Below are 23,284 nucleotides of genomic sequence, written 5' to 3'. Positions count from 1 at the left end.
GGCCCATGGCGCATGGACTTTATAGACGTCAACGTCTTCTGAGAGATCGCGACTCTGCCGTCAAAGAAGACGACGCAGGTCGCACGATCACCGCCCGCACGCGAGCCGACACGAGCCAGCCTTCGCTTCCCTTGGACCTTGCAGCGGTCACACGTTCTGCGGCTCTGTTGGCGGCTACGGATACCGGCCTTCACCGTCGGACTTCCAGTCGGAGCGTGAACTCCTCTTTCGAAGCCTTGGTGAGTTCATGCGTCTCGCGCAGGTGCAGGGAACATTCAACGTCGCAGAGTATCCGTCAAGCATGGCGAGAGCGCGAGCACTTGCCCAGTATCATCTTCGGCTTGCCATCGGCATACAGTACACCAGGGACCAGTCAACGCAAATTATAACGCGTCTTTGTGTTTCCGAGATCCCCGGCGTGTACGACGTAGGCTATATTCAGTGGCGGACCCGTGCTTCTAAACTTCGCCACATCGCCGTCACGCGACTAGACTATGTAGGACTGCACTGCGGCAACTTTATAGTAAACGCGCATGATGATCCCATCCATATTTTTTTCGTATGATCGTTTTAGTTCATTCGAATTGAACCTCCCTAAGCGGAGTACTTGGTTTGTAGCCAGAAAAGGGGATGGAGAGCTAATAGTTAACAGCAGTTGCGAGCTGCTAATCCGCGTCCGGGACAACTAGACGGAGCTGATCACGGTGTTGATAACTGACAGAGTATCTCGGTAACATATTGGATGCGGAGCTTACTCACGCTAATACGCAAACGTGATGACACCTAAGATTTCGAAGCTTCCGCGCTGCTAGTTCGCGGAATTGCAAACGTGAACGACGTGACAGATGTAAGGTCAGATCATGGCGGAAACCGAAGCTGAGGGGAGGCTGGCCTACCAGTTGCGTCCTGTACTCGATCTATAGACCATCTACGCAAACGTTGGCTCAGCTCAAGTTGTTACAAACCACATGAGGGCTCAAGACGCCACTGAAGTTTGCATGTGCGGAGATGTCAAACCTAACCTTGAACAGCGCATATTCTTGAGCTACCGCACAGCGCATATTTGTTGGCCGAATGCGGTGAGAACTTGTCGCGTTGGCAACTTTGCTCGTCATGCTCTTTGCTCAGTCTATGTGTATATATACCTGCGTGCCACCAGCTACGCCTACGCTATTTATATGGCGCGTAGATGTCGTCCGCCTTCTTTAGACACCAACTGATATCCGTAATATGTGCCCCTATCGTTACACTAAAACTCTTCGTTAAAGCATGTCGCAGCCATTGGCAGTGTCGGCCATGTTGTTAAAGAAGGCAGCTGATCAATGACAAGCAGCACTTAGGAATGAAACGTTTTGTGAATTCAACTCCTCACCTTGATTTTATAGCATTTTGGAAAATTCAGATTGTTTAAGTACTGATTTGTACGCGCGCGTGCATAAAAGGAAGCAAACCAAACTACTGCCCAATGTCTAAGTAACCGACAAATCTAGGTATTTCTTGTACGACATAAGCAATGATTCGCTCGCAGACACACCCGCCTCTATGTCAAACGATAATGTTACGAAGAGAGACAGAAAAGGGAAAAAATGAAATTGCCAGGCCGTTTTTTGTAGGATAGGTTCAAGCTTCTTTTTCAAAAAAGAAATAGTGAGATATACAGCTACCAACGTCTGGTTCCTGTTGCCGCACATATTACCATTGAAGTCTGCTTGCCAAATGCAAAGACCACTTACGAGCTAGAAGCTTTGTGGATTAGGCTCATGGGATGTGGTGTATGGGTGTCCGTTAAACGTTGGCCTACAATCCCGATGTTGCTTTTGACAAGTCCATCGATGTATTTGCCTTGGTCAGTAAAGTTTTTTTTTCTACGCTCTCATCGAAGGCACTCCGCTGCGGTGCAGGTTCTATGGCAGCTTTTTCACGTGTATTCACCGTGCTTCCTGACGCCTTCTTCAGTAATACTGCGATGTAAAGAACCACCGATACTCGTGGAAAGGGCACAAGTAGTGCCATTAGCCGGTTTTGCACTGTCACACTTGTGATAAGGCTTGTCATCGCCGTCCACAATGTACATGTTTGTCGGCTATTGTAGCACGAAGCAAGCAGCCATCGCTAGTGGTGATGACGAATGCTTAGAGTGAGAATCTTTGTTGCATCGGCATAACACGGTTCCTATCAACGCGTCGTTTACAGCTGGTGTTAACAAACTTCATGCCCATGCAGAGTGAAGTGGCCCTTTGGTCAACAAGCAGCAAACTGACTTTTTTATGAGCAATTTCTTCTAAATGTCCCACTTTTTATAAACGTTTCTCATCTTAGTGCTGTTTTCTATAGCCGGAAAAACTACTGGTGCCTTTGAAATTAAATACTTTATACCTTTTAGCCTCTATGCTATTTGAATGGGGATGTTATGCAAAATTTTAAAGTGCTCCTGTCTGAAATAACTTTTCACCGACTGTTTAGGCGACGAATAAAACTTAAAATAGAGTTTTCAAGATGAAATGAAATTTAATGGCCGTGCTTTACCGTGGCTGTGGATATCGCATTTCGCACCAGTACGATTAATAACAATAATTTACTAATTTTATTAAGGACTTGTACTATATATTCCGATTGTGCAAAGAAAAAAACCACTGGATTTCACGCCACATTTGGATATGTGTTACCCGAAACTGGTCTACGCAAGAAGTTTTCTTAGCGAAAGATTGAGCTTGACTGAGTGGCTGATTTCAATTCTGTAATAACAGATGCTAACTAATCATTGCATTCGCAATTATAGCATGGATTCCTATGTCCACCACTGCTATGAAGGCAGCAAAACTTATCACTTTCTCATATCCCCAAACATTTTTAGTAATCTCACACTGTTGTTGAAGAAACATCTGGTATATAATGTGACCTCTCTGCTACAAAATGCAATAACCATAGACTGAATAAGGGGGCACCACAGCGTGAATGAAGACGGTCATATTTTCAGGCACGAAGCTTGCCTTTTTTTCTAAGACAACAGATAACTTGCGAAGTTTTCCACTATACTGACAGTGTATCTTAGCATTGCAAACGGACAGAGCGCAGCGTACTTGTGCGAAACTGCCGCACAATGCCGATCGAATTTTACGTGCAGGGTGTCTCATGCTTTCGATGCTCCCTGGTGCTTTTCAGATTGAAATCTAACGACAACCAGCGATGGTGCCTGTCCAGGCGTAAGTACCCACGTGATCACGCTCACGAATAAAATCCAAATCGTGCTCGGTGTTAACGAAATTCAAAATAGAATTCTCCTGAATTCCATGAAATATAAGCGCGGCTGGTGTACAAAGTGACTTCCGTTAAGCCGTTCTCGTCCGAATTCTAAAAGAAGTGAAAAGTTTACATTACGTCCATTTTAATGATAAAATTCAGGGAAGACCCACCCGCGGGAGCTTAGCGGCTATAGGCGCTGCACTGCTGACTTCGAGGTCGTAAGTTCGATCACGGCCACGGTCGCCTGCGAAAACGTTCGTGTATACGTCGGGTTTAGGAGGGCGTCAAAGAACCCCAACTTGTGAAAATTATTCCAGAGTCCGCCCACTACGGCATGACACAAAATCTGGTTGTTGTTCTGACGCGTAAAACCCGGGAACTTAAAGATCGGGAAGAAAATAAAGAAAAAGACCTCAGCGTGAAGCAACGCATTGACATTTGGAAAATTTCAGGAAAAGCCACAATTTCCTGCGGTAAAAGTCTACAACTTATGTAATGAACATATCGGACACTAAACATAGCATTGATGGATTTTTTTTTTTTTTTTTTTGACGTTGGATATTTCCCGCAAAACATTGATTCCTGCAGGAGTTATGAGCCAGAAATAATTGCTTAGGCACGCATGAAATATATAATCCTGACTTCATATGCAATATGATCTATGATGACTGATATACAAGTCTTTCTGTAAACAGTTTCTAGTTCAATAAGCTATCTTTGAGCTTACGATCCACCTCATTGCAGAAATTTATTGCGATCTTTTAAGTTTTCTGAGGAGTTATTTGTAGAAGAACTATACAGAAAACGTGCGCAGTTGTTGCGTGTGGAAAGATGCAGCAGGGCAGTCCGTGTACCGTGGCTGGAACGCAGTTTCATCAGAAACGAGATTGTGCATTTATTGTCCAGAGACTTCATATGCACAACGTGTGCATTACAATGTGTAAACGAAAATTGTCTGCGGACCATTCCTAATATTACGATTGTAATGCTTCCATGTAGAAATAATTTCTTAAGCAAAGAATTTGTGCAAGCCTAAAAACGTTTGTCTACCTCACGTATTCAGCTGTGATGAGCATTCTCAGGTGTGCTTGTTAAAAAAAATTTTTTTAAATATAAGGGGGGGGGGACAAACATTTCTCTTCCTTTGTCAAATAAGTGAGCACTAAATCACGTGACCTTCCCCACTAGATAAGGCGTTGCCGATTACGTTTAAATTCCTGGGCTGTTTGCTGGGTGCGCCGAAGCTCTGGGCGCTGAGACGCATTGGGAGCACCTTAGCGGTTTGCAATTCGTTTGATACGTCACTGCATGGAAGAGTCTGGTCTTCATTATGACCTCAATGATCTAAACACCATCAACGGAACGGACGGTGGTATCAAGTGAGCGACTTTGCAAGACCTCCTCGGCGTTTTCGTGCGAGAGGCTTTAGGCAAGAAATGTCACCTCGGTGATCTCGACTTCGTGTGCGAAATGGTATAACAGCAATGAAACCGTGGCCAATGCAAAAGCACGTTATGAGTATTGTCATCGTCTTTCGGGGGTTTTACGTGTTATCATAATCAGAACGAAAGGCACAAATTGGCACACATACACGGAGGACAGACCATAGGAGCGCCAACTGCCAACTGTTTTACAACATAACAGTTTGATCATGGCACCCGTCTTGTCGGTCCTTCTCTTGTGTTGCATGCCCAAAGTGCACCTCTCTTCCAACTGCTGTATTTCACAAACTACACGAACAGTTACAAACTACTCGCTACGGCTGTTATTATATTAGCGCGTCGTCGACCACGTGCGTAATACAATGTTCATTCATCATGCACGTGACACGGCCATACTGATTACTTTCCATTTCTTACCTGTGCAGCCCACCACCCCCAGCGGGATTCAAGGAAGAGTACGTATATGTTACCATAGCCGTCGTACAGTTTTCGCTGAAGGAGCAGAATCACTTCTAACAAATTACATCGCGTGATGAAAAATGACAGCAGCCCAAACCGTTCGCGCATCGTGTTTAGTGCAACATATCGATGGCGGCGCGAATTGGTTGGTGAAAGCCCCTTGAGCGGATTATGGTAAACTCAAGACGTTGCCCATAATTGTTCCCTCCCATCCATAGTGGAGCTGCCATCTTTACATGAACATAAACATGTGGCTTCTGCAGGTGAAACACACCAAAGCTATATTTTAAGGGGCACTAAGAAAGCAGCACTAAATCAGTTCGCACTGGTGAAATCTTTCGAAACAGTATCTTCATTCACTAGGTGAAATGGTTGATTAGTAATGATTAATAAAGAGAACAAATTCAAAACTTCGCTTTTTTAAATTCCGCGCCGGAGTCTCGTCGCCATACTTCATTTTGACGTCACGGATTCCAAAGTTTTTCTCGCACTGGAGCCATTTCTTCTAGCAACTTGTTACGTCTTTCTTTTTTGGAATGCAACATAATGCTTCGTTACTGATAGACAATCTACCAGACCCAAGTGGTGCAACTATAAATCTATTATTTCATTGCGGACAATTGAAGTGCGGGATTGTTCCTTGACTTCTTTTTGACATAAGCCTTAAGAAGCGTTATTTTCTAATGCGAATCTATGAGCTTAATGTTTCTCTTCAAGGTCCCTTTAAGCGCCGGCCATGTGTCAACAAACGTTTCTTTATCTCGAATCTTCCGAATACATATCCTGTAAAGTTAAGCACTGATGTAAAAGAAACAATGGTGCGTAAAGTGTTATTCTACGTGAGGGAGACTATAGCTTTGCGACTGTATAGAATACCGCCAGTGATTCAACAGTTTATCAGTGGCATGCAGTGCGTGAGCTTAGTTCATTTTCCAACATTAGGTAACTAACCCCCCCCCCCCCCTAATTGCGTATCTATCCTTCCTTCTAGCAAAGCGAGAGCCGGAGACGTGGGGCATACAACTGGACACCTGTAAGTCATAACACATTCACGTTCATGTTTTGTCTGTACGTCGTAGTGTGGAGCTCTTGTACGCTTATTCTTTCCCTGCAATTATTCTCTTTAACGTAACAATTTACCATGGCGTGACAGTACGGTTTTCAGGCAGACCTGAATGCTAATTTTATCGCATTCATACATTCATTCTACGTTTATTCATTCATTCACACACATATGCGTACCTCGCGCATTCTAACGTAAAAAGGGAGGTGACATTGAGTCACGCGTGCAAGTTTTAATACTGAAAGCACGTATTCACTGCACAGTGCAATGCTAAATAACATAAAAGCAGATTAACACAGCTGTGCGCTAGGGCAGTCAGAGTCGACGCCTAATACAAAGTTGATTTTCGTTAAGTTCACTTGGACACAATGATTAAAAACGGAAAAGATATCAAAAATGCATAAAACAGGACGGCGTCATCAACGCTGCCGTTGAAGTGACCCCACAGCAAGTCGAAGGGCAATGGGTAATCTGGTATTGTTCGTAACTGTAATGCGCATAAAGTGTGATGAGAACCAGGAAGAGGCAGTGAACTCGGTCGTCTGAAGCGCTTAAATTCTGATAGTTGCCTTATGAAAAAAGTCTGAAATTGTGTTTACTAGAAAGTAGTGTTTACACGTCAACAAGTACTTTGAGTGAGCCCGCCAAGCGTAAAGGTTGTCCGTTACATACTGCGTTAATTGCAACTCATTCAGTGCGCGTTAATTGCTTTTGCGGCTGTTATCAATAGTGGCGGAACCGTGTAACTGTTAAGAAACACCAGCCGTTCAGTATCCGCCACCACTGAAGTGAAAGCATTTAGCGGTCTCCACTGGCCACAAGATATGCACATGCCTACAATGTCGGCACGCTAACCCTGTTTTTTTTTTTTCGCGTTGAGGTAGCAATCAAAGTATGTAATAATTATTCGCGCTGCATTTCGATCTGCGCCTCCATTTTTCTCTAATCACGGAGGGCGGCATCGGCTAAGCATATAGTTAACATTTTTGTTCAATAAGAATTCATCAGAAAGTCATTACTCACCATAAAACGAGCCAGACATATTGTCATGAAGATTACACTGCGGCCAATGCACCCAAAAGTATTCGTACAGAAGCGGTCATTATGGCGACTGATCTACGCCTTATAAATTCACGCTAGCCTAATAACCAAGGCTGGTGCTTCCGCTTGCGCCTTTGTATCACGGAAATGGGCATTCATCAGGTTAACCAGCGGTTGACGGTATCTTAACTCCATTTCTGCGGTTCGAGTTGCGATATAGATTGCCTCTGAAATTTGTAAATACGCCCTCCGATCTTGGAGGCCACAGTGACTGCACGGCACCACGCTCTCATTTGGCGATATCTTCATGCAGCGACGGGCAGTCGCCGCCGGACAGCTTTCTGAACACGTGCGTGACCATCGTGGCCGTCTTGATCGTCATCACGCTTATCGTCATGGTCGTCATCCTGCTCAAGTGTTTCTCCGGCCGAGAGGGTGAGTGCGCGCTGTCGTTCTTCAAACTCTGATCACGTGGTCGTGCTTTGTCTCTTCTTTCTCACATCCGCATCCTGCCAACAGACGTCAGACGAGCGACTACTCCACTTTAATGGAGTGAAAGTCTGGAGCGAGATACCACGCCACATAAAAGAAACAACAGAATTTTGAAGTGCACTTAAAAAATACCTGCTCAAGAAAAACGGCTAAATCTAAATACCCGTGCAAGTTTTTGTCCTAGATTACTTTTTATTTCGAGTATTGAAATACTTTTTCTTCACTGTAAGTGTCATTGGTATGCATAAGTTCTTACTTTCATGTATTAGCATTCTAGTAATTATAGTTGCAGTGTACGTAACGCCATGTTTTAGGTTATATCGATTGTATTATACTTTTTAATGCTATGTGATTCACGTAATACTTCACAGTTCATGCCTTGCTTAGCACGTTTATTTTCTTTCTCAATATAAATGACTTTATCACTGACTGTTTCCTTTGTAAAATTTATTGCTTATATTTACATACTTTAGAACGACTACTAGCCTTTGGCTGTGGGTCTAACCAGTTTTGCCTATTTTTTCATATTGAATTCAAGAACATGTATTAAAGAAAAATGGCCTAGCACGTTTGCGGTTTGCACTCGTTCAGGCTAGCATAGTTTATTGACCCTTTTCGCGGAGCAGTTTGTTTTAGAGAAACGAGATGGCGCTCACGGCGGCGCGCCATACCTCTCCTGAGCGACCGCGCACGAATACGAAACCATTGTCGGAAATGCAACGGAGTTTTCGCTAACACACTCTGCTCCAATCATGCTAGATTGAATCATGTGGATTGAAGACGTGTGCAGTAGCTGGCTGCAAAAATATAGTGACTGGCATGTTAAGGAACAGAATGAATCTGTGTGGCCAAGTTCGCGGAACGCTGCTGCAACTGTCCGAACGTGTTACCGGCACTTCGTGATGTACGGCTTTCCTCGAGGATACAGAAATTTGCTCATCCGCCAGCCTTGTGTCGCTAACCTTAAAAGAAAGGGCTTCAGCTCCAGAACGTCGGCAAGAGCAGTAAGTAACACTCGTTAAACAATGACAAAGGGAGTAGCGCCGCTTCTTGTCATAGTAAGTTTCGCGCACGTTATCTATACACATCTGTCCCAAATGGCAGGAAAAATTACGCCCACTCTATCGCCGACGTATCAAGAATAATTGAATGGACGCACACATGAATATATGCGCACTATATACGCACAATAAATGACGGACTACACCGATGGCGCACGAATGGTCGAAGCTGAATGTTTCGTGACGGTCCACAAGAGCAAGCGAGTTACTAGCTGTAATATATATTTGCTACAAGGTATAACAGTGTACAAAACAGCTACGTTTCAATCCTTGTACGCAGCAAGAACAAATCTATCGGAACTGAGCACACCGGCGAGCGATTAGGCAGAAAATAGTCAGATAGTGGCCGCACCGAGGAACTTCACTGAGTCAGAAACTGACAAGCCACTGCTTCAAAATATTTGCCGAATAAAGAACAAAGAGCAAAACAAACTAATCCTGACTGAATTCTTGAGCGGAATGTTTGGATAGCTTGGAATACATATTTAGCCCCGCTTTTAGAACAAGCACCATATGCGCTGCTTGCACCGTTTTGATATAGCTTAATCAGCTCCGAAAGCGTTTTTGCATGTTCTCTGAAGCTGTGATCAAAGCTTCGTGTCGTCCACCTAGTCACCGTCTACGATATCTCCGAAAACGGAGGTTTTCTAAGCCGCGCCGGCGTCATACACTTCCATTGGAAACAAGGAGGCAACGGGGGCAGTTGAGGCAAGCAATGGACGCGTCACCACGTGATCAAACATGGCAGCGCCCACGGGATCGCCGCGAAAAGGGTCAATAATCAGAGTATGGTTTTGGTCAGAGTACATCTCGGTACAAAACCCAGTACGAGTAATTTTGCGAGTGCACAGCATGACACCGTTGTTCAATGGGGCACGAATAGTAAAATGTATATATGTAAAAGTGTAAAATTTATATTTTTATATCATATCATAAGAAGCTGGCACTAGCTAACACTCCCAGAGTTAGTTCTAGTAGATAAACCTCAATATCCCAGAACGTGAATGGGAAAACAGCGCCGCGGTAGCTCAATTGTTAAGAGCATCGCACGTGTAATGCGAAAACATGGATTCGTATGTCACCTAAAGCCAGTTGTTTTTTCATCCACTTTCATTTCCATCTATCTATCGCTTCTTTAACTCAATTAAAAACTGCGAATAATTTCCCCTATCCTTCCCTTGGTGTCATTGTTTGTTGGCTTCGTATATATATATCAAGAGTACAGGCGCACGTAGACAAGCAAAAACATAATTTCAGAGTTTCGGCCGGGGACAGGCCATTATCAATATATATATATATAACAGGCCAGAGAATAAACGAGTGAAATTATCATCTTCATCATCATCAGTCTATATTTATGTCCACTGCAGGACGAAGGTCTCTCCCTGTAATCTCCAATTACCCCTGTCTTGCGCTAGCTGATCCCAACTTGCGCCTGCATATTTCCCAACTTCATCACGCCACCTAGTTTTCTGCCGTCCTCGACCGCGCTTCCCTTCTCTTGCTAAGTGCTTAAGTGGCATTCTGTAACTCTAATGGTCCACCGGTTATCCATCCTACGTATTACATGGCCTGCCCAGCTCCATTTTTTTTTTCGCTTAATGTCAACTACAATATCTGTTAACCCACGTTTGCTCTCTGATCCACACCGCTGTCTTCCTGTCTCTTAATGTTAGGCCTACCATTTTTCGTTCAATCGCTCTTTGTGCGGTCCTTAGCTTGTTGTAGAGTAGCTGTCTGGGTCAGTTGGCACATACTGAATAGTAAAAACCACTCAAAAGACGGGTTTTTCTGGGAGACGGGGTTTTTCAATAAAGCACAGTTGTTAGTCCAGTCATCGTGTGTGCCACGTCTCTTCTCTGTCCTTCGTCGTTTGACTGCTCTTAACTTGTTCTCGGGCTTCTTTGTTAACCTCCAAGTTTCTGCCCCATATGTTAGCACCGGTAGAATGTAATTATTGTGCACTTTTCCTTTCAACGACAGTGGTAAACTCCCAGTCAGGATTTGGTAATGCCTGCCATTTTATTCTTCTGTAAATTTCGTTCTCATGATCACGGTCCCCGTGAGCAATTTAGTGAAATCATATATTAACGGGCCAGACAATAAATGAGTGACAATGATTTTCACAACTCCGCGGTAAAGCAGGAGGAGGCGCAGATGGAAATGCAGCACGAATAATTATAACGGCTATTGTGGTTTCCACCTAATCGCGGCAAAAAAAAAGGAATAGAGAGGGTTAGCTTGCTGACATTGCAAGCATATCCCAGCTCAAAACAAAGATCACCGCGAAGCTGTGGAGCTGTGTACCGCGAAACTGTGTCTGTGTGTTGTGCGTATTGTGTGTTGTGTGTGTTGTGTATGGTGTGTGTGTGTTGTGCGTGTGTTGTGTGTGTGGTCGCACCCGGATATACCGAATCTGAAGGAGATAACAAAAAGGTTCAATATGCACGTATTTCGATGTATACAATAAAACAGTTTGTACAGAAATTTTCAAGGGTATTTGCAGCTGTTCCATATACACAATAATTCGTTATATGGGGGTTCGATATATTCGGGTTCGACTGCATATGGAGCGTCAGCATATTTGTAATTATTATACTATACCGTTCTCCCGGGCATGCAATTGTGTGACATTGCGAAGTCAGTTTCAGTATGTGAGTATGCTTGGCATTTCGCCGATACAGCCACGTCAACGTTCAGACGCTTTTGTATCTATATTTATATAGAATCCAGTAAAAAATAATAATCAAGGGTGCGCTTTCTGTGCAGACTTGTTTAGCAGTGAAATACACAGGGTACTTCTCACGAGAGGAAACTAGATATAAATTATAAAGAAAATTAGCAAAATATACGAGGAGCTTGTATTGAACACAGCTACAACGCAAAATACCGAAGGGCTTATTTCAAATAAAGTCGGGTCATAAGAAGGTACTCATTGAGGGCCAAACTCCGCGAAAATTTTGTCGTCATGCACATGCGCTCATGCATTTTCTTAAGATTGTCGCAGTGCTTATAGGTTGGTTTCGAGCCTGAGCGACCGCACCCCCGGCATTTGTTAGCTAAGCAGTTGGTCAACGTCCTGAAAAAAATGTATATTGGGAATCCAAACCTTCCACAGTGCAAGGATGCCCAGTCCCTGTACCTGTAGGCGTGCTTCTACGACCTAAGAACCATGAAGAGGCTGTGTGCAAGCGTGGTCTCTAATAAACTGCCCTTTTCGTCCCCTCGGCCTGTGCTATGCTTGTCCAACTCATCCAGCCGACCCCGAACAAGGAACAGATCGGCAAGGTTGGGGAACAAAGTATGCCAGTCAGTTTGTGAAAGCTGCCGTGCGAGCATTGTAATAGATACCCCTAACGAACTGCAAGTGCTACAGTAGACAGACCTGGCTTAGTTTAATATCAACTCGTGAAAACAAGCTTTAACGCTGCAAATAGCTCCACCTTTCGTCCGTTTTCATATAGCGTTACATTGCGCTTGTGTATCGGTACGGAGCCAACCACTAGCGGCGTTTCTACAAGGCAGCGCTGCTCTGTGCGACAGATCGTCGAAGAGTGGAGCAGCACTGCCTTGCAACCTGCTTTCTTTCTTTCGATCCACAGATTGCCCGCGCGCCGAAGGCCCGTACAACCCGTACAGCAACGTGTCGCTGACCTGCGAGTCCGAAGACTGCCGAGACTACGGTGAGATCGAAGTCTTCTGGACGCTTCAGTTCTGCGGCGTGAAGATTCGCTAACACTGACAGCGACGCTCCACGCTTAGGTGTCATCGAAGTATGATCGATCTGAAGGTTCTCGAGACATGGAAACCTTAAGTGGCAATCTTTGAAAGAGCAAGGACGTAATCCTACATTTAAATGCTTTTATTTGATTTATAACAAGAAAACGATGCCTCAGATTATCAATGCCTCAGATCATCTACAACCAGCGCATTATCAGCCCTCCCGTTTGGGTCACGACTTTAAAGTTCGGCCATACACCCCTAGGACCGATCTCTGAAAATTCTTTTCCCGAAAACGATTTCCGAGTGGAATTTGTTACCACCAGATTTGGTTGACCGCAAGACGGGGGGATTCAATGTATTGTTGTGCTCCCGGCAATCATGCCAACAAAGGAGCTGCGGGTGATGTCTTAAATAAAAAAAAAAGACATAGGTGGAAGCAGCTGTAATGCACGAGTACTTAGTGTAATGAGGGAAATAACCTCGTCATTTTAGAGGCACGTGTAACCATGACGTCAGCCTAGAAACCTGAATGCACCACAAGCCTCGCATTCTCTGCCGTGTTGAAAACTAACGCAACCGTTAATCGTCACGTTTGCCCTTTAACATCGTGCATTCCATTTTGTGGCCAAATCCCTGAAGCTAAATGCACGCCGCTGGTGGGTCCTGTATGGCCGAATCTTTTTCGGGCCCTTCGTTTTCTTCGTGCTTCCTTTGTGTTGTCTTTCTGATGGACACAAGAAAGAATTGTGTCTAACCGCAAACACGCCTGTAGATTAGGCCCTGCATGCACCTTTATTTTTAACGGGAACACTGCCCGCGCACAGCGCATCGCCATCGCTCACTTTAACGTGTAGCCACCTACATTACATTTAAGCGCATAGCCTCCTACCTCCCGGCGTACATGGTGCGCCAGGCGTTCAGATGTACTTCGGTCGGTAATATTGTACTAAAGTTTGAGGGCCCTCGTCCAGCGATGAATTCTCCAGGACGAATCCAATGTAAATTGGTTCGTTGTTTGATGTCACATCAATATCACTTCTATTTCTTCGTAAAAGAAGCCATAAGTCTGATAAAAGAATTTTCGGATATATTTTGACACGTATTGCGCCGAGCGGTAACTTCGTAACAGTTGTCCGCCGGTGAAAAAAATGTGCACCCAAAATAAAAGCTAAAAAAATGAACGCGGATCAATACACGCGTTTTTACGCGTGAAGCTTCTTGTTTGCGACGGACATTCTCAACTGATCTTCCCAGATTACGCAAATGTAATTTCCCGTAAAGATGGCATCATGTTCCTCGTCGTTGGTGTGGCATTTTCGAATGTTTATCGTGCAATACCACATAATCTGAAGAGCAGCAACACAAGTGCTATCTACAACGGGTGGTTTATTGGGAAACGGGTGCACTACAATGTATGTACAGATACGACGCTCAAAAGAACGATGCCGTGCGCAAGCTAGACCACTTTCAGGGACGATTATTCTTCCGATTGAGATAGGTATTGGCGGCGCTCTCGCACACTATGATCGATCCCACGCTTGCTATTTGCACTGCTTCACCCCGTGCGACCGTCACGCAGGCTCCATGATGCGCTCGAGCCTGATCTCGTTCATGGAGCCCTGCGAGGACTTCTACGAGTTCATCTGCGGCGGTTGGATGAAGGCGGCTCGCGTGCCTCACGAGGACGTGGTCTACAGCAGCCTTTCCGACGTGCACCGCCGCGTCGAGAACGAGATCAGCGGTGAGCGCGGCTACGGCGACTGTGTAGCGTTCACACTGCGTCCTTCGGATTACAGAGCATGTGTTCAACGACAGTAAGATTCCAACTCGACTATAAGCCAGTTATTCGGTGACCAGACTCTGCTGGGATCATCCCTGAGAGTGTAAGCCAGCGCTGTTCCTGGCCGACGCAGCTGCGGACACGGAACTTCCTTTTTTGACCGTATAGGCGTCACGTGCTGTGTTAACTTAGGTGCTGGCAATTGGCCAATGAACCCACGTGTGCTGCCTCACGGCATCAAGAATGCCAAATTAGAGACTGGTAAGGCTGCTAGTAAATTTCTAGTAAAGTAAATTGCTAGTAGAGAACTGCTAGTAAGTAGGCTGGCGCAAGACCGGGATAGTTGGAGATCGCTGGGAGAGGCCTTCGTTCTGCAGTGGGCATAAAAAATAGGCTGATGATGATAATGATGAAGGCTACTAATAAATTTGGCACTAGTAATTTCAGGCCCTCGCTATGCAGTAAGCGCGAAGAAGATTGGACCCAAGGGGCTCAATGTTTTGTTACTCACAACCATACGAACAGGTCGGTTAGCCCTAAAGTGTTAGCCAGCGCCATTCCTAAGGCAATCTTGTAGACGTAACGCAAATACTGAAGAAAGTGGGCGTGAGGATATCCGCCGCGGTAGCTCAATTGGTAAAACACCACGCGCGCAATGCGGAAGGTGTGGGTTCCGCTCCCGTTACCTTTTCGCCCACTTTACTTAAGGTAAACTTAAGTAATCTCGAGATTTCAGTTAAACGTAACAGTTACTTGAACAAGGTTCTCGTTTCACAAAGGGTACTTCACTCGGCAATTTTGTATTAAAATTTGAGGACAATGCACGCTCAAACGATTAATTTTCCTGGACAAATTCAATGTACATCGGTTCATTGTTTACATCGCGTCTCTTTCCTCGTAAAATAAGTGGCAATGTCTTTTCACTTGCTTCATTGTCGGTAATTACTTCGTACGGTTGTGATTCACGTGGAACTACTCCATAAAGTCACGGGCACTGCTGATGTGTCAACAACGGTAGGACAGCTCTCGCAAAGAACAAACTGTCACCAGCTGATGTAATTTTCACCCTTACATTTTACGTATAAGTGTTATCCTTAAGCATCCTTAGTGAGGCATCCTTAGTCAATTACTGAAAGTTATTGAGCAGAAGTTATCTGTTCCATGTGTTCGTTCAATAACTGGTGACATTTCGTTGAGACCGCAACTCTCCTGCTTCCGGTCAGACGACGTGCAATCCCTGATGCCCACTGCCCATGCAGCTACTGGAATTGTTCACAACACTCCAAAACTCTTCCCGTCATTTCCCATGCAGGGCACCAAATAGGTTGTCGTCAATTCTGCTTAACTTTTTCAACGTTCGATATTCAATGCGAAAACGTCAGAATAATGCATGACGTATTGTGCACTCAGCTTTTATGTCCACATTGTGCGCTTCACTCGTCATACGCAGAAATCCTCAACAACACAGTGATATCGTACCGCGACCAGACAGCCACGCAGAAGGCGTCCGCTCTCTACCAAGGTTGCATCAACATCGGTGAGTGCCTGCTGGCCACTACATTCCTATCCCTTAGAGTACGTCCACGTCTTATCACCGACGCGCAACCCCTATATTGCTTATTTTTTGCCCATGCAATCAGCACACACATGGATGTGAATCCCACGTTGGTAAACTTAAGTTCACCTGTTTAGTTCAGAGCTCTATTTATTGTGACTACGAAAAAAAAATCCGCCTGCGCTCGACCCTGTGAAAGTGGGTGTAGAGCGAAGCTGGTGCAGCCCTTAGACAAGTAGCGCCACCCCTAATGACGTTAGACGACGTCACACAAACACCGCACAAGCACCACCACCACAAGCGATGTACGTTACGCACGCACGCACGCACGTGTGCGAAAGTGCAGCATACTTCCTCATTCTTCTAGGCCAAGCGCAAGTGTCTTATTGAACTAAATTATTGTTTAAAAGTAAATTGTGCCAGAAACAATGACAAACCCCTTTTCCAGGTCTCATACGAGGTTTTTCTGTGTGGTTGCGACTGCTGTGTGAGTGTACTGTTAGCACAGCATGCATCATCATTCTTGTAGGCCCTCCGCCTAGCGCGAATGCGTTATTGAAGTAAGTGAATTGCTCAAAGTAAAATGCCTCAGAAAACTCGTGAAGTACGACTTACACACAACCTACAGACATGATAGCTTCGGATTGTTATTCGAGTATACGAGAAAACAGAATTGTGTTACCCGAAAATTCAAACACGAACCCCTTTTCCAGCTGCCATTTTTTTTGGTGAGCACGCAACGGAAACTCCCGACCAACTAGAGACTAACAGCTTCGCTGTAAAAGGTGGGAGGGGTGCGAGCAGCGAATCAAGAATGTAGTAGTCACTACAGGCGATTGATCGTTCTCTAAATCTGACATCTCAGTAGTTTCCGAGTCTGCAGTCACGATCAGCGCCTATCGAGTACCCCGCACATACATGACACCGTGTACGAGGTCTGTTAGAAAAGTATCCGAACTTATTTTGTTTAGCGAACACCTGATGGATATGAAACAAGCGTGCTTGCATCAGCCGACCTTGAACCATCGTACGCATGCGCGAATTTTCCCCCGCCTGCCGATAGCGTCAGTCGCTGCCACACCGCGCTTGAGTGAGGTAGTGCTCAGTGCTCTCGTCGGTTGTTTTATTGCAAGGAAAATGACGGAGCGACTGGAGCAGCGCTACTGCATCAAATTTTGCCAGACACTGGGCGACAGCCAAGTGGAAACCATTCGGAAGATTCAGACTGCTTTCGGTGACGATTCTATGAGCAGCACACAGATTAAGGAGTGGTACAACCGGTTTAAAGACGGCCGCACATCGGTGGAGAGCGAGCCACGCTCCGGTCGGCCATCAACATGCCGAAATGACCAGGTCATTGCCGAAGTGAACGCTGTGGTGATGCGGGACCGTCGTGTGTATATCCGAGAAATTGCGGTAGAGGTAGGCATCAGCACTTTTTCTGCACATTCCATTATGACCGAAGATTTGGCCATGAAGAGAGTTGCGGCGAAATTCGTGCCAAAGCTGCTCACGGTGGAGCAAAAGCAACTTCGTGTTGAAGTCTCACAGGACATGCTGGATTCCACAAACAGTGACCCCGACTTCATGAACACCATAATCATCGGGAACGCGTCTTGGGTGTACGGGTACGACCGCGAAACCAAATCGCAGTCGTCACAGTGGAAGCATTCCACGTCACCAAGACCAAAGAAGGCCCGCCAAGTGCTCAGCAACGTCAAAGTGATGCTGACTGCTATCTTTGACTCCCGCGGTGTGGTACACCACGAGTATGCACCACAGGGTCAAACAATCACCAAAGAGTTCTACAGGGATGTCCTCCGTCGCCTACGTGATGCTGTGCGGCGCACTAGACCGAAGTTGTGGTCAACAGGAAATGGGCGCATCCATCACGACAATGCTCCTGCACATTCCTCGCACTTGATTCAGGCTTTTTTGGCGAAAAACCGGACTCCTGTAGTTCAACAGGCTCCTTACTCTCCTGATATGGCCCCCTGCGACCTTGGACTGTTTCCCAAAATCAAGACGCCATTGAAAGGAGCGCTATTTCAGACAAGAAAGGACATTATGGCTGCAACGACAGCTGAGCTAAACTCCATTCCGAAAGAGGCCTTCTCGGAATGCTTCCAACAATGGCAGCACCGCTGGGAGAAGTATGTGTATTCCCAAGCAGACTACTTTGAGGGTGATTAGGCTTCCGACGCTCCAGTTGCGCCAATTTTTTTTTCTTCGGCCAAAGGTCGGATACTTTTCTAACAAACCTCGTACTAATAACCATAGCGCTGTGATGGCAACGTGCTGGTACATGCAACCTCGATGCGATGCAGACCTCCGCAACAGCAGGGGTGTCAAGCCCCTGGAAGACCTCCTCAAGTACTTCGAACTCGGCCGTTGGCCCACTCTTAACCGGACGGCGGTGTTCCGAACCTTCTTCATCCTGGGCAACGTCATCCGAGAGCTGGGCCTGGACGCAATCCTTTCACTCCGTGTCGGGCTTGACTACCACAACAGCGACAGATACCTAGTCTACGTGAGTTCGAGTGACCTGTCTATCCTGGGTGTTGGTAAATGTGTTGGAGGAAGGGGAGTGGGAGGGGTAGAGTAGGGGGAACCGCTCAGGAGCTGTCCCTCTGACAGCCGTCTCCTTTAACAAGACTGAGCGAAAACGCAGTCGAGGCAAACGCGACAACTGCAGGAAAGTATTGTACAATCTGACAGCCTTTATCGAAAAGGAATTCAGTCGGGCTATTTAAATAGTGCACGATACCTTCTGATAAGGTTTGGTAAATTCAACTTTCATTTTTCACGCATTTCACTGCGGAACTCCTTGCCTTTAGTTATTAAACAGTGTAAGGCCACATACAAATTAGAAAATGAGCTTAAAATGTTCTTGATCAATTTGCCCTAACTGCTACAAGTCTTCTGTTTTGTTTGTTTACGGTGTATCTTGTTGTTTTTGAGACGTTTTCTAGGCTGGCACTCTAGCTTCTTTTTTTCACGTATATTGCTCATAGTCAACTTTTTGGCATTTGATGTGTATTTGTATTGGAATGTATCGTAGTACATTTTTCTTGTTATGCGTGTTATTTGTGAGTAGTTCACGGTGGATATATATCTGTAGCTACTCACATACTTGTATTTTTTTTACTTTTTGTGTGTGCGTGTATTTCATCTCAACTTGTTGTCTATTATGTTTATTCTACACTTATATGACCAGTGCACCAGCTTGCGTGTGTCTATCATGAAAATTAAATTCTATTCAGTGTAATTGAATGCGCACTTAAACATACCTTATTAAATAAGGTATATATTGTCAGTGCACAATTTACATCGTTAATTGCTGCAAAAGCGAAAGCTTGCTTCTGCACATTCACACACAGGTGCACATAAGGGGGCACATACATGGGCACGTAAGTGTGCACATGCACAGGTCGAATGTGGGCGCAGCAGCTTCGGCTGTTGAAAGGTCGTTCATCTTCGTTATGCGGGAGCCTAAATGCGATGTTCGCCATAAGTAGCCGATTAGACTACTATGAAGCATTGCAGCAAAACCATATACATTGCAGAAACCGAGGGAAAACGCTGGTGAGAACGCCCTGAGAAGTGTTCAAGCGCGTAAACCCCGAAATTAGCAAAGTTACAGCGAACATCGGTAGAGCGGGTGGGCACCATGCCTGCCACTGAGAGCCTCCTCTCATAGCTTCTAGCGGTCTTCATGCAAAATTCTGCAAATTTGAACAAAGTGCGAAAAGTCCAGCATGCGACGAAGACTGAATTTGGAAACCCTTGCGGGTTTTCAGGGTTTCGCCGTTAGCTGACACTCCGCCTTGTGTAAAGCGCAATAATTGAAGTGTCCACCAACAGGTGAGACAGGTGAGACACCTGTAGCCCTGCCATCTTCAATTATCTTCCTTCTTATCAGACAATAAAACCGCAGCTAATCAAGTTACGCGAAGAGTTGAGCAGATCTCATGATGTAAAGCCACTGCGAAACCGTGCCAAATCACGTAGAGAACTCAGACAGCCGTTATCTAAAGGTTTTGATTGTAGTTGACAATGCGCTCCCACGTCCGCTTACGTAAGCATGTAGACCTCGTCCTGACCGGCAACTTCGTGGCATTCTCTTTCACGTGGCTGCGCGCAGATCGGGCAGCCGTCGTTCGGTGTAGAGCCCATGGTGCTTCGGGGACGCTTCCGGTCGCCCTTCTTCCGCATCCTACACCGGTACAAGATCTACATTTACCGTTGCGCGCTACTCATGGGCGCCAGCGTCGCGGCAGCCGACGTCGTCAACGAGATCGTCGCCTTCGAGGCCAAGCTGGCAGCCGTGAGTGACGTACATACGCGGGACGAGCCTGTGTTCACCAGAAACCTCTTGCGTATAAGAACTCTTCGCGGTGGACAGCGTTCCGGCACCCACATTGCATGATAGCGAACCATACGGTAGCGGCGCGAAAACCGAAACAAGGAAGAACCGCAAACCTCACTTGCAGGCAAGGTTTTCGTCAAAGATTGGCCCTGATAATTTAGTGAATGAGGGTAATTTTTAAGTCTATCACCGATTAAACAAGAGTTATCTATTTCGCCCACTGTACACTGAATTGGGCTTAGTCATTTCTTTTTCTCCGAGTCGCTTGTAGGATTCTTCATCCACTGCTCGCTGTTCTTTTCTAAACAATCACTGCTGGGTGTGCTTCCTCATCCTGGTCAGGTTCTTTACTTTTTACAGTGAAGCTGTTTATGGCTAGGCATCTTTGCATTTTTCGTGTGCGTGTGCAAAGTGTGGGCCGATCCTGGTGATAGTGCAAAAATGTTCCAAGCGCAATGGCACATACCCCTGTGGACTCCGGTGGTGAGCTCCAAGACCTGTAAAACGTCCTTGAACTATCCTTGTTACACCTGAGGCCCAAAGAGATCCCAGGTAACAACAGATCGTATCTTAGCCCAAAAGGCCGACCCGCGAAGGTCATGTCTACGTTCGCACCGCCCTCTCTTTTTCGGCGTTCCAACCTGTTGTGTGCCTAGTTTCCTGCCGCTCTCCCGGGACGGCGGCACCGTCATGGGGGCATACAAGACAAGGTGCCGTTCTCCATTTTGAATTTCACTTTTATTCCCCCGCCGTAATGGGGAGGCCGCGTGTAGTGCGCACTCCCGGCGACGATGGCATTCTCGTGTCTGTTCCTGCCGTCGCTCGACGTAGGCGCGGCCTCCCCATTCTGTGTCGCCTCTGTGTCGTGTGCTAAACAGCTTCACTGGTCATGCATCTTCACAGATTGGAATGGCTCGTGATTTGTTTTTCTTTTTCTTCTTTACCCAGAAGGTCTCTAATGGCGTATTCCTAGTATATGGACATAGTAAACAGGATAACCAGTCTCGGGGGTGAAAAAAAATCACCTGTATATATTAGAATGGCGCGCACTCATAAAGATGTCGGCGTGTATTCACGAAGCCGTTCGTTCGCTTATGCCATTCGTAAGAGCAGGCGCTCAACGGTCGCCATAGTGGGCATATTAGCTTATGTGGGTGGCTGATGACACACTCACATTATAAAGAAAGTTATTGAGTAGAAGTCAAAAGTGGAAGTCTGCCTTATAACATACATAAAATAAGTTCGAACGTTCAACTGCAGAACTATTTTTCACTTTTATGGTTTGACATTTCTAAACGCAAGAAAATCGCGTAAGTTTCAGCAATAGGGAAACAGTTCTCTATCACACTTTTAGTATCTTTCAGACATATCGGTTAATAAAGAGCCTGCTCAATCCTATATATGAAAGGTGCGTTGCTGACGGCAGTCTGAAGAATAGCGCCGTGCGCACTTGAGAAACATTAGTCTCTTAATATGGTTCATGACAACGAAGCCCGGCGTCGAACACGCCAACTGTTCCGCTCGTCTACTTATGCTGTGCAGCGATGTTTAGCGAAAGCTTAAAAGATTGCCATCTCACTTGCGTGCGAATATTTACGGGATGATAGACGGATCTACCGTCGCTATTCATTCTGAGCCCCCTGACGTCAAGAAAAGAGTAAGCGCGTCTGCTCGATCAGCTTCTCATCGAAGAAGGTGGGCCCGTCGTGAAAATAGTGAAATAGTAAACTGGACTGATTCCGGGGATCGGGTGATAAAAAGTATGCTGATCAAGGAGACAAAGTATTTTTGGGAATTGAGCACGTGCCGCATGTTTAAAGTGATTCGTATTGCTCAGTTTAGTATAGTTTAGCAAAGCCAACTGTTCCAGTGAAGCAAAGTTAGCATGTCACATATCGATTCGCTTATGAAATAAACTGTTGTTAACGCAGATTATGGAGCCGCCGGAGGCTATCCACAATCCAAAACGAGTCTACAACCTCATGAGCCTGCGGACCCTAGAAGGAGCCATACCAGAGGTGAGATGTGGCTTCCTTAAAAACCACCCTCTCCCTGCCGGCACCATGATGTCAGCAATACTCTCCTCTCTTTCGGTGTACTTAAGTCAAAGGCATACCTTGAGCAGAATGCCTAAGTGTTTCAACATTAAATTTCTGGAGGGTTACGAGTACGTCTGCTTTGATCAGATTACATTGTAGCATCTTTATTCTCATCATCCTCTATAAACTCGAGGGTTCTTTAAGCCAGGTAATCAAAGTCGCCTCTGCCACCCACTCATTTAGAGGCGGGGCCATTGAAGCCGTCGCTGTTACGCAGGGCACCATCGGAAACATTACGCGAGGTAGCCAGGATCCATATAAATAAATATAAATGATAAAATAAATAAATAAATATAATATAATTAAATATAAAAGTTAAATAATAAATATAATATATAAAATTTATATATATAAATAGGTGCGCGCCAGTGTAATAGTCTGTCTGGCTTCACGCTATAGGGTAGCCACTACATTTCTGCGCAACAGCGAAGCGCACTCGTTTCCGGGCCTTCTCGATACTGCATATTGTTCACCGCAGATCCAGTGGACGTTCCTGATCAACACCATCCTTCGTGACGTGGGCGTATCCATGGATCTGACCGACCACGTGGTCGTGCTCAGTCCGCTCTATCTCAAGAGGCTGGCACGACTGCTCAAGGAGGTCCCCAGGCAAGAACGTTGGCCATATTTCTAATCGTGGTTAACTCACTATCTGCCACAACGTTTTCTGTTTAACTTTGCATCGTTCGAGTGTCCCCCAAAAAAGCTTTAATTAGGATGTGAGGATATTTATTACCGATGTGCAAATGGTCCGCTTAATAGCTAATTTTCTTGTGCTGTGAAAGCGCTTTTCGAGCCCTTAGAAGCGCTCCAGTATGCACAGTTGAACTATCTGTATAATCAAGTTGCTAAGTTGAGTCGTGGTGACAAACACCGCATGAAGACCCCCTTGGACACAAAAAGACAAGCATGAGTGAAAGACTGCACCACGTTAAGAGACTGCACCAGCGAAGTTTC

The 23,284-nt window shown here is 45.6% G+C and overlaps 1 protein-coding gene across 1 annotated transcript; it reads left to right on the top strand.

Moving 5' to 3' along the window:
* LOC125943922 (neprilysin-1-like) lies at nucleotides 1-23,054 on the top strand. The gene is made up of 12 exons (XM_049663488.1): nucleotides 1-239; nucleotides 3,163-3,203; nucleotides 5,111-5,140; nucleotides 6,136-6,177; nucleotides 7,562-7,683; nucleotides 12,404-12,484; nucleotides 14,104-14,265; nucleotides 15,755-15,841; nucleotides 18,187-18,389; nucleotides 20,004-20,186; nucleotides 22,160-22,246; nucleotides 22,806-23,054. Exons 2-12 carry the CDS (start codon nucleotides 3,187-3,189, stop codon nucleotides 22,959-22,961), a joined length of 1,170 nt encoding a protein of 389 aa, XP_049519445.1. The 5' UTR covers nucleotides 1-239; nucleotides 3,163-3,186; the 3' UTR covers nucleotides 22,962-23,054.
* Nucleotides 23,055-23,284: the final 230 nt, after the last annotated feature.

Source organism: Dermacentor silvarum, chromosome 3 (assembly GCF_013339745.2).
Source record: "Dermacentor silvarum isolate Dsil-2018 chromosome 3, BIME_Dsil_1.4, whole genome shotgun sequence".
Classification (NCBI taxonomy): domain Eukaryota; kingdom Metazoa; phylum Arthropoda; class Arachnida; order Ixodida; family Ixodidae; genus Dermacentor; species Dermacentor silvarum.
Note: the sequence above shows the minus strand (reverse complement) of the source record. Positions and strands in the feature narration are given on the sequence as shown.

Excerpts from the sequence above, each read along its gene's own strand:
- LOC125943922 (XM_049663488.1), top strand. Across the intron at positions 7,684-12,403 it reads GTGTTTCTCCGGCCGAGAGG|ATTGCCCGCGCGCCGAAGGC; the intron begins GTGAGTGCGCGC and ends TTCGATCCACAG. Across the intron at positions 15,842-18,186 it reads CCAAGGTTGCATCAACATCG|ACCTCCGCAACAGCAGGGGT; the intron begins GTGAGTGCCTGC and ends GATGCGATGCAG.